This window comes from Myxine glutinosa, chromosome 11 (genome assembly GCF_964187855.1).
Source record: "Myxine glutinosa chromosome 11, kmMyxGlut1.1, whole genome shotgun sequence".
Classification (NCBI taxonomy): Eukaryota; Metazoa; Chordata; class Myxini; order Myxiniformes; family Myxinidae; genus Myxine; species Myxine glutinosa.
The window spans coordinates 31890453-31903929 of record NC_136271.1 but is presented as its reverse complement, the minus strand read 5'-3'; the positions used below and the strand labels follow the sequence as shown (position 1 = coordinate 31903929).

The window sequence follows — 13477 nt, the reverse complement described above, 5'->3', positions numbered from 1 at the left end:
TATATATGGAGAATCACAGTAATGGAAGGTAGACACTTGTACAAGTACTGTATATACTTACAAAGACAAGTGTTGAAATAAATTCCCTTTTCAATGAAGTGGGCAAAGAAATGGAAGATGGTGGAGACAGCACTGATTTGTTGGGTGTATTGAAACTGTCTCAGTTAAAAAATATTTTAAAATGTATCGACCAATTTGATTTAAAAATGGCATTCATTAATCAGTGTATGTCTCGCAAATCTGTGTACATTCTGTCCTCAATGATGTATTAATGCGTGATAACTCACTTTTCTACCATCTTCTTGTAACGTGGTATTTCACGAGCATACAGGAGTTTATTAATCGGTGAGTCCTGCAGGAAAGATAGGTTCTTGTTCAGAAGACTAGCAATACAAGCACACCGAGAATGCACAGTTGTCTCAAAACTATGCAGCATTCCATTGCATTTATGTGGATTTGTTGATGCTTTCCCCCGTTCAACAATTGCTACATACCCGCCCAAGTTTTTGATCCACCGTAGTGCACGAATCCATGAAGGTCTGGGCAATGACTGTCAGGGCTGAGTCTACGATGTCAGACACCTGGATGTCAAACACAAACTGTGGATTCTTAATGATGTTCACCCAGAATCGCAGTGGAAGGCTGAGAGGGGTGGAGATTGGCCGAGAATATTACATTGATATAATTAATAACATTTGCGGCGTGTTTTAAAATGTAATGTAAATTAAGTAAAACCAACAAAAATATTAAATTCGTTCATTTTAATGTTAAAAAAAACCTCACAAAAGTTCCATAAAGGCAATGTCGGGATAAACGGGGACAGAGCATGGACAAGTGTGGGTAGGGCATGGCTAACTGGGGCAGAGAATGACTAACTAGGGTAGGCCATGGCTAAACTGGGCAGGGCGTGGATAAACTGGGCAGGAATGACTCACTGGGACAGGGCATGGCTAAACTGGGCAGGGCGTGGCTAAACTGGGCAGGGAGTGGCTAAACGGGGCAGGGCGTGGATAAACGGGGCAGGGTGTGGATAAACGGGGCAGGGTGTGGATAAACGGGGCAGAGCATGGATAAACGGGGCAGGGCGTAGATAAACGGGGCAGGGCATGGATAAACAGGGCAGTGCATGCATAAACTGGGCAGGGCGTGGCTAAGCTGGGCAGGGCGTGGCTAAGCTGGGCAGGGAATGGCTAAACTAGGCAGGGAATGGCTAAACTGGGCAGGGAATGGCTATACGGGGCAGGGAATGGCTAAACTGGGGCAGGGCATGGCTAACTGTGGCAGGGCATGGTTAAATTGGGCAGGGCATGGTTAAATTGGGCAGGGTCTGGATAAAGTGGGCAGGGCGTAGATAAACTTGGCAGGGCGGGGCTAAACAGGACAGGGTGTGGATAAACTGGGCAGGGAATGGCTAACTAGGGCAGGACGAGGATAAATTGGGAAGAATGTGGATAAACTGAGCAGGGAATGGCTAAATGGGACAGGGCATGGCTAAACTGGGGCATGGTATGGCTAAACTAGGCAGGGTGTGGATAAACTTGGCAGGGAATGGCTAAATGTGACAGGACGTGGATAAACTGGGCACGGCATGGCTAAAGTGGGCATGGCATGGATAAACTGGGCAGGGAGTGGCTAAACGTGATAGGGCATGGATAAATGTGACAGGGCATGGATAAAAAGGACAGGGCATGCATAAACAGGACAGGGGGTAGATAAACGGGGAAGGGTTCTTTAAAAAGGCAGAAGAATACTGTGTGTTTAGATCAGGTCGATTTCCTTTCCAGGGCATTTCACCTTATCAGTTTGTGTCCCAATGAACATAGTTAAAATAACGATGCTTTGTTCATTTCCATTTATTGATAACACCCACAGACCTGTTAGTTTTCCAGATGTGCAGTGTTTCTTGGTCAGCAACTCCATGTTTCTCTGCCTCTTCATCAAGAAAGTCAAAGAAATATTTGACGGCAAGAGGCACAGAGCCATGGGCATTCAGTACCATGGAAAACAGCCCGTCCACAAAATTTTGCAGGATGCCCTGTTTGTTTGCCAGGAAAAAAAGCATCATCACGAGTTAGGTTCCCCTGTCCCATCTCACATACATTCTCTTGTCACCGACATTTCTCTCTCCCACCTCACCTACATTCCCATATCACCTACATTCCCCTCTCCCATCTCACCTACATTCCCCTCTCCCATCTCACCTACATTCCCCTCTCCCATCTCACCTACATTCCCCTCTCCCATCTCACCTACATTCCCCTCTCCCATCTCACCTACATTCCCCTCTCCCATCTAACCTACATTCCCCTCTCCCATCTAACCTACATTACCCTCTCCCATCTAACCTACATTCCCCTCTCCCATTTCACCGATATTCCCATGTCACCTACATTCCCCTCTCCTATCTAACCTACATTCCCCTCTCCCATCTAACCTACATTACCCTCTCCCATCTCACCTACATTACCCTCTCCCATCTAACCTACATTACCCTCTCCCATCTCACCTACATTCCCCTCTCCCATCTAACCTACATTACCCTCTCCCATCTCACCTACATTACCCTCTCCCATCTAACCTACATTCCCCTCTCCCATTTCACCGATATTCCCATGTCACCTACATTCCCCTCTCCTATCTAACCTACATTCCCCTCTCCCATCTAACCTACATTACCCTCTCCCATCTCACCTACATTACCCTCTCCCATCTAACCTACATTACCCTCTCCCATCTCACCTACATTCCCCTCTCCCATCTAACCTACATTACCCTCTCCCATCTCACCTACATTACCCTCTCCCATCTAACCTACATTCCCCTCTCCCATCTCACCGATATTCCCATCTCACCGATATTCCCATGTCACCAAATTCCCCTCTCCCATCTCACCTACATTCCCATCTCCCATGTCACCGCCATTCCCCTCTCCCATCTAACCTACATTCCCCTCTCCCATCTCACCGACATTCCCCTCTCCCATCTAACCTACATTACCCTCTCCCATCTCACCGACATTCCCCTCTCCCATCTCACCGATATTCCCATGTCACCTACATTCCCCTCTCCCATCTAACCTACATTCCCATCTCCCATCTCACCTCCATTCCCCTCTCCCATCTCACCTACATTACCCTCTCCCATCTTACCTACATTTCTCTCTCCTGCTTCAACCCCCTTCCCCCTCCTGGAATGTCAGTTTCCTGCCAGATGCTGCACTGAATGTGAGCGTGCCTTCATGGAAAGCAGGCGGGTGAGGTAGATCTCTGCAATGACTTTGCCCTGCCCGCGCTCCTGTTCACTTCCTTTCCGCATCGCCATTGTGTCTGCTTCCTCCACTCCTTTTACTAGGTGCCACTTCCTCACACAGTCCTCTTCATCACTCACAGACTCCATGCCTGCTTTGAAAACGTGCCAATCATCACAGCGTATTGGTTATATTGTGATCTCTGTGGCTTTTTGCAAAGTATATCAGTAAATACACACACGCACACGCACGCATGCACACAAACACACACAACTAATGTCTCCTTTTTAGCTGGTGTGTGGTAAAAAGCTTACCAAAAGTAGCTTACCCAAAGCATTGACATATTTGACAACTACCTTGGGTGGAAAAATGGCTGCATGTTTTTAGGCCTCCACTTACGAAGTAGGTTTGTCCGTCCCTCTGTGCGTCCATGATAGGTTGTCGTTACTGCGACAACTTAAGAACAGCCAAAGGGATCTAGGTCAAACTTGGTATTTATATTATATTAGCCATAGGTGATCCTGTCGGACGTCTGTCCGGGGGTGTGGCTTACTCCGTTGAGAGAGTAGCTCCGCCCATTCTGGAAGAGGCTTCAAAAACAAATATCCACCATTTTGGTTACTCGCATAGCTTTTGTTAGGCCCGTGGTGTCTTGCCCTCTCTCACAGTTTTATTTCAACTCAAATTCGATATCTCATTTCATTTTTCACAATCGCTAACATAGTTTTAGACTCGGTTGAAAAAAAACGGGAAGAAAATCCGATGAATGTTTCCGTTTATAGAACGAAATGCATTTTCAAAGGCCTGTAAAATAAAGCCCATTCATTGAGACACCCTCACGATTTATTCTCGAATTCACCATCTACAGACTTGGCATTTAATATGGAATATATTTTTTTTCTTGACTTGGGTTTACTTTCTTAACTCAGTATATCAATCTGGTGAGTTTCTTTTACACTTTGGTGATTTATTTGTTAAAAGAACCATGTAACTGATTGTCTGTCGCAGCAATTAGTCAACAACAGGATTATATCACAGGTGGCGTGGCAAAATGTACGGACAGGTGCATTTGATGATTGGCTTTACAGTCGGGTATACGAGGTGTGTTCAAAAAGTATCCGACCTTTGTTCATAAAAAATACTCGTATCCAGATACAACAAACTTACACTAATCTCCTTCAAAGTAGTCCCCTTGGGCTGCCACACACTTCTCCCAACGGTTCTGCCACTGTCGGAAGCAGCGCTGGAATGCCTCTTTTGGGATGGCGCACAGCTGGTCCGTCGCATTTCGCATGATGTCTTCTCTGGACTGAAATCTGGTCCCTTTCAGGGGCATTTTCAGCTTGGAGAAAAGCCAGAAGTCACACGGAGCCATGTCGGGAGAGTAGGATGCCTGACGAAGCACAGGTGTGTTGTGTTTGGCCAAGAAACTCTATCAAATGTGAAGAATGGGCGGGTGCGTTATCGTGATAGAGCTGCCAATTGCCCGCTGCCCACAGGTCCGGCCGTTTGCGTCGCACAGCGTCACGAAGGCGACGCAGAACCTCTTGGTAATACTCCTTGGTGATGGTTGTGCCGTGTGGTGCGTACTCGTGATGAACCACGCCACTTGAGTCGAAGAAGACGGTCAGCATGACTTTGACATTGCTGCGGACCTGCCTTGCTTTTTTTGGCCTCGGGGATGTTGGATACTTCCATTGTGATGACTGCAACTTGGTTTCTGGGCCATACCCATAAACCCAGGACTCATTGCCAGTGATCACTGTGTTGAGGAAGCTGGGATCGCTGTTCACAGTCTCCAGCATGTCCTGTGCGATCTCCAAACGGAGTTGCTTCTGCTCAATCGTTAGCAGCTTTGGTACGAACTTCGCTGAGATTCTCCTGAAGCCCAAATCCTCCTTCATAATGGAATGAACGGATCCAATGCTGACGCCCACCTCGTCTGCAAGTTCTCTGATCGTGATTCGACGATCCTGCATCACCAGGGTCCTCAATTGGTCAATGACGATCTCATTTCGGGATGTTGAGGGCCTACCCGAACGTGCTTCACTCTCCACTGATGTGCGGCCATCTTTGAAGCGGTTGTACCACTCCTTTATCTGTGTGGTGCTCATTGCTTCGTCCCCGAAGGTCTGTTGAATCTTGCGGATCGTTTCCACTTGGGAATCGCCAAGCTTTACATAAAATTTGATGCAGTAGCGTTGTTCAAGTTTTCCCGTCATTTTGTCAAAAACGAAAATCCGACGGCGCTCACTTACACTTCCTCACTCATCGGTGGTCTGCCGTCGAATGACAGCTTCTGCAGGTGGGAAAAAATACCATGCGTGCGCATTAGGATCGCCTACATACGTGCACCAATCAACGCCTCCCTAGCTTCATTTGTTTACGCACGACAAATTAAGGTCACATACTTTTTGAACACACCTCGTACAAGGGTTGTTGCGTTCTGTATTAGTGGAAAACAACTGCTGCACGTCTCCAAAAGTTATTGCCGCTTCCTCTGGAGATGGTCCGTCAACTCGACAATGCTGTTTGTCATGGAGTGGTGGCTTTACGAAATTACGGCATGAAACAGCGTGCTATTGCTCGGCAGTATGGCATCACTCAAGGTCAGGTGTCATAGATCCTGAAACGAAATGCTCAGAGGGGTGTCCCTACTCCAATACCGAGGCCAGGACATCCCCGCAGAACCACAAGGAGGGATGATCGCCAGCTGCACCGGTTAGTCCGCAATGGCCGTACCAAGTCAGCTAATCGGCTTAGGGCTGAGTGGCAGCAACTGACAAATGTGCCTGTATCCAGAAGGCCAGTCAACCAACGACTGGTTCAAGCAGGCTATCGTGCCAGGCGTCCCCTGAGAAAGCCACACCTGACCAGACAACACCGCCAGCGCCGATTGCAGTGGGCCAGAGAGCACCATCAATGGCAGCCAGGACACTGGAATCACCTGATCTTCAGTGACGAGTCTAGATTTCTGGTCTATCGTCAAGATGGCCACGTCCGAGTGCGCAGACAAGTGCATGAAGCCTACAACAAAGATTGTATAGTGCCAAGAGTCCAAGCTGGAGGTGGTGGGGTGACCGTTCGGGCTGCTTTTCATGCAGGGGGCAAAACTGACCTGGTTGTTCTGAATGGAAACCTGAACCAGTTCAAGTACAGGGCCATTCTGGAAGAAACATTGCTTCCATTTGCTCGTGCAGCCTTTCGAGGAAACTTTGTCTTCCAAGATGACAATGCACGGCCTCATCGTGCTCGCATGATCCAACACTTTCTTGCTGACCGTGGTGTAGAGCATATGGAGTGGCCTGCCATGTCCCTGGATATGAATCCGATAGAGAACTTGTGGGCAGAATTAACGCATCAAATCGACCACTTGGACCAGCAGCCGACCTCTGTGCATGAATTGCAGCAGGCTATTGTCACTGCATGGCAAGCGATTCCTGTCCAAACCTTGGCAAATCTCGTGAACAGCATGCTTCAACATGTACGTGCTCTCCTGAATGCTCGTGGGGGTTACACGAAGTACTGAACTGTAATTTTACTGTCTGTAATCCCAGTCGTAATTTAACTTTTGTTTTTGTTAAAAAAAAATTTGGCTAATGTGCAAAATAAAGAGATCCTTCTGGAAAACGTACAGAAGTTTAACACAGTACTGTCCATGAATTGAGTTCGATATCAGTTTACATCACTTTCAAGGATCAATTTATTTGTTTCGAAATGTCAAATGTGGTTTTTGTTTCTTTTAAAGGTGACATTAACAAAATCTTGAATAATTTCAACATAATTCCAATAATAATAATAATAATAATTCATTTATTTTGTATAGCGCTTTTCCAGAAGCCCAAAGGCGCTTTGACAGAGTGGAAAACATAATGCATAACAATACATGAAAACAACAATTGCAAAAAGACAAGAATCAATAGGGAAATATTTAAAGCAAAAGGAGGGAGAAGGATAAGAAATAGTCAGGGGTTAGATGCTGTGGGTTGAATGTTGAATGCAGTGCTGAACAGGTGGGTCTTTAGTGATGTTTTGAATGTGGTGAGTGAGGAGGAGTCTCTGATGGTGTGAGGTAGTGAGTTCCAGAGGGTGGGAGCAGCGATGGAGAAGGCCCTGTCCCCCCAGGATCTGAATTTGGTCCGGATGGAGGGGGTCAGGAGGTTGGTACCAGCAGAGCGGAGGTTGCGGGTGGGAGTGTGTCTGGAGAGGAGGTCAGCCAGGTAGGATGGGGCCAGGTTATGGAGGGCTTTGTATGTCAAGAGGAGGATTTTGTACTGGATTCTCTGGGGGATGGGGAGCCAGTGAAGCTTGTAAAGGACGGGGGTGATGTGGTCACGGGTCCGGGAATGGGTGAGAAAGGTGCGGTCCACCATGGTGAGGAGGTGGGTGAACCTCTGGGTTTGAATCTCGACCCAGGTATAAACTCTCATTCTGGTGTTTTCATGAAAAGAAAAACCCATCAATGTGTGTACTGTTCCTCGGATGGATGATAAACTGGATGGCCCAATAAACTTTTGGTTCTAAGACATCTTGAAAAGTAAGTTCACCCCCACAAAAAAATATTCCATATTAAATGCCAAGTCTGTATTTCATTTTTATCGATGGTTTTAGACTCAGTTTCAGCAATAATTGAAAAAATTAATGCACACACGGGAAAATGCCGAGATATATAAAAAATCGCGTCACGATGTATCATACACCGCCCAACATGATACAGACGGCAAAATATCGACATATATTTAAAATTCGCTTTTTCTTTTCCGTTAAGATATATTACTTTTCCGTTTGATGACAGTCATCACAAAAACGTCAACAATGATGCCGACATATATTTCTTCGTTCTTATTTCATTCAACATTATCATCCGGAAGTAAAGGTTCACGTGTTCATTTCACGTGTGCAAAACCAAACTCCATTTCACGTGTGCATGGACGTGTAATTCACATATGTAAAATAAATAAATTAACAGACATTGGAACATGTCTGTATTACAATAAAATTGGATGACTGCTTTGTGAAGTTTGATCGGTAAATCTGAGAGGGGTTAGAAGGATAGCCTCAAGGTAAGTGTGTTCATTCACCTCTGGGTTTGAATCTCGACCCAGGTATAAACTCTCATTCTGGTGTTTTCATGAAAAGAAAAACCCATCAATGTGTGTACTGTTCCTCGGATGGATGATAAACTGGATGGCCCATCTGCTAGCATCAAGTCGCAGATGCTAAATATCTCACGATGTCTTTCGAGACGAGTAGGCAGATTAATCGCTGGCACCCAAAACAAATGACCAATTCCTGCTCTGACCTACTGGGGCCTTACATCAGCAACACCACTGCGCCCTGCATGAACTGATGCTAAACTGCAGTCTCATGCTGCACACAGAGGAAGGAACAAACTAAGTAAATGAGGGGTCGACCACAGAAGCAGGAAAATGAAATGAAGGTGGTATTTGGAAACACCACTCCAACAGTTTGTAGTTAGCTCAGTTATCAAATCCAGACTTGACAGCTCAAAGGTACGTATGTGCACTACCTCTGAGCCATCTTGTTGGACCTCCTCAAGCGCACTCATAGTTAATGCGTGTGTGGCTATCATTCATGTTTACTGACAGAGGAAAGAATAAAATACAAGAAGACGTCATGCGGAGCACGATACTTGCAAAATCCACCCCCCACCCCAAGAAAAAAAATTCCATTGATACGGCAAATTGTCCATTTCATCAAGATTAAAATTGACAATCTTGATCAAAGCTTGGGTCAACAGGAAGAAAAGCGACGATTTTTCAGATGAAAAATGATGATTTTGTAAGGTTGACTTCAGTTGACCTTTTGACCTCTAAAATATTTAGTGACTCAATGTGCAAATGCTGTTAAATGCTCAAGTCAATCGGATGAAAATTGAGGATTTTAAAAACTTGGCCTATGTTGACCTTTTGGCCTAAGTTGACCTCAAATACACTTGGTGGTTGAATTAATTGACCAGATATGCAAGTCCTCTTCAAATTTCAAGTCAATCGGATGAAAATTGAGGATTTTAGAAATTTGGCAAAGTTGGTGACCTTTGGCCTATGTTGACCTTTTGACCTTTTGACCCCAAAAACATTAGGCTTCTCAATTGGGACGACCTATACAGCTTGGTGAAGTTTCGTGACGATCGGTTTAGAATTGTGACCTGTAGGCCGGTGACAAATAAACAGACAATCAAACAGACAAACAGACAGAACCACAAACGCAACCGACCAATATACTTGAAAAATCTTTGATTTTGCAAGTAACAAGAGAACATAAATAGAATTGTTAGCCGCTTAATAAGCATCTGGGTTATCCAAGAGTGATGCGAAAGAAAATAGTACTTACGGGCCGCCACGGTCATGTCCCGGTACGGATGTGGATTCATCTGATTCTCTGGGGAACTGGGAACAAGGAATATTGTCGCTCCTTCCTGGATCTGATCAACACAAAAACAATATTAGTGGAATAGAAAGTTCAACTTCTATCATATCACTTCATGTCCGGCACATGGAAACATGATCAGAGTACCAGGCAACTGCTTGGGTTGAGACATTAATATAAAAATCGATGCAGTAATGCCTCGTTTGTACCGCAAAGCTTCTTACTCTAAGCAGGGTAAACATGTCCTGTAGGTATCAACCAGCAAGACAAATTCTTCATCCAACACAGGAACAGGAATTGTGCTAAGGAGGCATGAGATTGGCAAAAACAAAAAATGCAGCCAGTCTCACATTGATGTTACCTCGTAATGCTGTAATGTGTTCATTCTTTTCCAGCAGCTCTGAGACGCGGATGTTCGATCCTCGTCGGACAGTGTGAAGTGTCGAGCTGTTGGTGAATGCCATTCTGAGACACGTGGGAGAGAGTGAGACACCATCAAGTTAACCTTTTTAACAGACAAGTAGAGTTGACAAAAATACTGCAAAGTCAGGCTACTCACCAAGGTCGACAGCATCCACCTGTGGCCGCTGTGAGAATGGTACGTTACGGTAAACCTGGTCGAGAATCTTTTCCTTGACCTGCGAGATTGTATCACAATCCAAAACCCGCACCAAAGTGGGTCCATCTTCTCCAGAGTTTTCCACTGTGGCGTTCAACGCCTGAAATGAACAATGAGGTTTGTGTACCTTTGTCACACGTTTGGGATGCTCACGTCAGAATGGTCACACCTTATTAGCGAGAGGTAATCGAGTCCATCCGACTCGTCTTGGACTCACATTCCACTGCATTTATATTCGATTTATGAAATTCCGAAGAGAATGCAGCTTCTGATGTAACGAAATCAATGTGCGACTCGTTTGGAGGCCGAGTGACCAGGTCCTGCCTCTTGAGAGGAATGGCGATGGATAATTAATAGGTATAATAACATATAATTAATAGGATAATTAATAGGTACGTGCTCTGAGCCATCTATTTATTCATGGGGGAATTATTTAAATGAAAAGAACCACCTTTAGAGGCCATTTTCCCCCACAGAGCAGGGGTTGGCCTTGTTCGGGCACCGTGGTCCCCTTTTTGAAGCAGTTTTTTTTATGGCCGGATGCTCTTCCTGCCGCCAACCCTGTTAGTCGCCTCTTGTGACGCACAGGGAATTACCAGTGCGCTGGTACTCGATTTGCTGACCTCGGAAGGATGACAGGCTGAGACAACCCCCCCTGGTGTTAATTCAGCGATCGACCGGGATTCGAACCCAGGATCCTAGGATCCCAAGCCGGCACCCTAACCGCTAAGCCAACACCAGGCTGGAATCTCTCAGCGTGTAATGGTAAGAGCTTCTGCTCTGAGTCCGGGAGGCCGGTGGTTCAAACACTGTCAGCGAAAGCAGAGGCAATGTGGTGGGTGCTGGAAATGATAGTAAAATTGAAATGTTGACAGACATTTCGAGTTGTTGTGACTTATGAGCATGACGAGAAACTATGCTCCTCAGGTCTGAGCGGTGACAATAAAGGCCCGGCCCATTGACCTATGGTTCAAGCAATGCATCAAGTTGATTAAATACTTATGAAAAAGTATAATAAGGTAAAAAATCCTGTAGCAGCTGAGAAATTTGGTAAAGGGTTAGAGAAGTAACAACGTACCATTCCATGGTAGTCAACATCGTCTCCGAGGAGCCGGGTATCATTGAGAGAGTACTTGGCTTTTCGCAGGATGGAATCCACTGGTCCCTTCTCAACCTGTTGCTTGATAGCTCTGAAGAGCAGGAACAGAGGTTCTCCAGCACGATCCTGTGACCAACACACAGTTAGACCGACATGGCCACTTTTTAACTACATTGCTTGCAATAGGACATCTACGCTTCAGTACTGAAGCTTACCTTGAGGAAACCATGCAGACAGATGGACATCCAGTTGGTAAGCATTTTCTCCGCCACCGTCTCCGTCCTGCCAAAGCCCAAGTGAAGCTCTCAGAGGAAGGAATTCATTCACAAATCATCTTTTCATCACCAACTTCGTTAACAATGCAGGGAAGGTGATGGATAATTACCCTCGTCCTTCCCAAAGGAATGGGAGAAGCTATTGTGATGGGCTGTGTGTTCTTACCTATGGGGCAGCCTAGGCAATTGCCCAGGCCCTGTGCTGGAAGGAGGAAGGGGCCAAAGGCTGGTGGGGGTGATATACTATATGACCTACTGAAGAGTCCATCAATTACATCACGCAGTGCATAGAATGAAAAAAACTAAGTGCTTTCATTTACTGTATTTCAATTTTTCTCTGATAGGAAAACATTCCAACAACAACTACTTCCAGAAATATACCTTTCCTTCGCAAACTCACATTCGGTGGTTGTATTTTTTTAATGACGCCCCCACGTCGACAAGTGATCGATCGAGCTAGAGCTATTCATCTATCGTACATTTTTTTCAAAAATGACGCATACTCGACATAAATCGAGCTGACGTTATTTTACGGCCTACTGAGGGAAAGTTAGCCAGCAATAATGAAACGAAAAAAATCTAAGTGGGGCAGAAAAATGAGAAAGAAAAAAAAGCCGAGAATAAATTGTATGTTTACAAAAATTTACAAAAAGTTACCATTTTCCTCAAAAGTAAAACTGAGAATGAAGCTCCAGTGGTAATGTTCGGGCTAACAGGTAAAAACATTTCTACCTTACTAACCCAATAGTTTTCTTTGTCATAGCTAGAGGATGTTGTTTGTTCGAGCCCAATACAATGCACTCACCAAGATGTCAAATTAATCTAGAGTCATTACATTCTTATTGTATTATTAATTTTCTTTTTTATACTAATAGCTCTACATTTCACTGTATTGTTTTGGAGAATGGAGTAAAGTCAAATCACAAACTGCAGTGCATTATTGAAGGGACATGCATTGTGAAAATTGGAAGCATTATGTGCAGGGGACGGGGTTTTGTAATCGTGTGTGTGTGTGTGTGTGTGTGTGTGTGTGTGTGTGTGTGTGTGTGTGTGTGTGTGTGTGTGTGTGTGTGTGTGTGTGTGTGTGTGTGTGTGTGTGTGTGTGTGTGTCCGGGCCGTAACTTTTATACCATTTGAGTTTTGTCATCAAATTTTCACCAAAGCTTTAATATGATAATACGGAGAAGGCAAATTCATAATTTTGGCAAAAGGTCAAAGGTCCGCATCACATAAAATCGTCAATTTTCATGTGATTGACCTGAAATTTTAAGAATTGCCTTATTTGGTCACTGAATTGGTTCACCGATCAAAATCTAGCTGTTTTTTTAAGATCAAAAGGTCAAAGGTCAAAGTTGTGTAAAATCACCAATTTTCACCCCATTGACCTGAAATTTAAAGAATTTGCATATTGGATCATTGAATTGGTTCACCAATCAAAAGCTATAAGCTGATTTTTTTTAGATCAAAAGGTCAAAGGTCATGGTTACATAAAATCATCCATTTCCATTTTGTAAATTTGTTTTTTTTAACCGTTTTCGTTATTTTGAGCATATGGAAGAAGGAGAAGACGTTTGAATACAAACAGAAGAGGACATGCTTTGCATTTTCAGATGTTTTCTAGTTTTTGTTGGGGGCCCCCAACCTTGACTTTTGCCCAGGGCCCCAAAATCAATAAGACCACCCCTATGTTTGTGTGTATGTGTTTGGGTGGATGGTAGTGAGAGAGAGAGTGAGAGAGAGAGTGAGAGTGAGAGTGAGAGTGAGAGTGAGAGAGAGAGAGAGAGAGAGAGTGTGAGAGTGTGAGAGAGAGAGAGAGAGAGAGAGAGAGAGAGAGAGAGAGAGAGAGA

The 13477-nt window shown here is 44.8% G+C and overlaps 1 protein-coding gene across 6 annotated transcripts in view; it reads right to left on the bottom strand.

The window, feature by feature from the left end:
• The window catches only part of LOC137436543 (plexin-B3), a 151455-nt gene that overhangs the window by 28348 nt on the left and 109630 nt on the right, over window positions 1-13477 (bottom strand). For all 6 annotated transcript variants that reach the window (XM_078786537.1, XM_078786536.1, XM_078786541.1 and 3 more), the window contains 9 exons: window positions 11571-11637; window positions 11335-11481; window positions 10197-10356; window positions 9999-10102; window positions 9602-9692; window positions 3235-3398; window positions 1875-2035; window positions 495-642; window positions 288-352 (listed from right to left, as the gene is read on the bottom strand). In XM_078786537.1, the coding sequence (XP_078642663.1) occupies window positions 288-352; window positions 495-642; window positions 1875-2035; window positions 3235-3398; window positions 9602-9692; window positions 9999-10102; window positions 10197-10356; window positions 11335-11481; window positions 11571-11637 (1107 nt within the window). The remainder of the gene's footprint in view (window positions 1-287; window positions 353-494; window positions 643-1874; window positions 2036-3234; window positions 3399-9601; window positions 9693-9998; window positions 10103-10196; window positions 10357-11334; window positions 11482-11570; window positions 11638-13477) is intronic.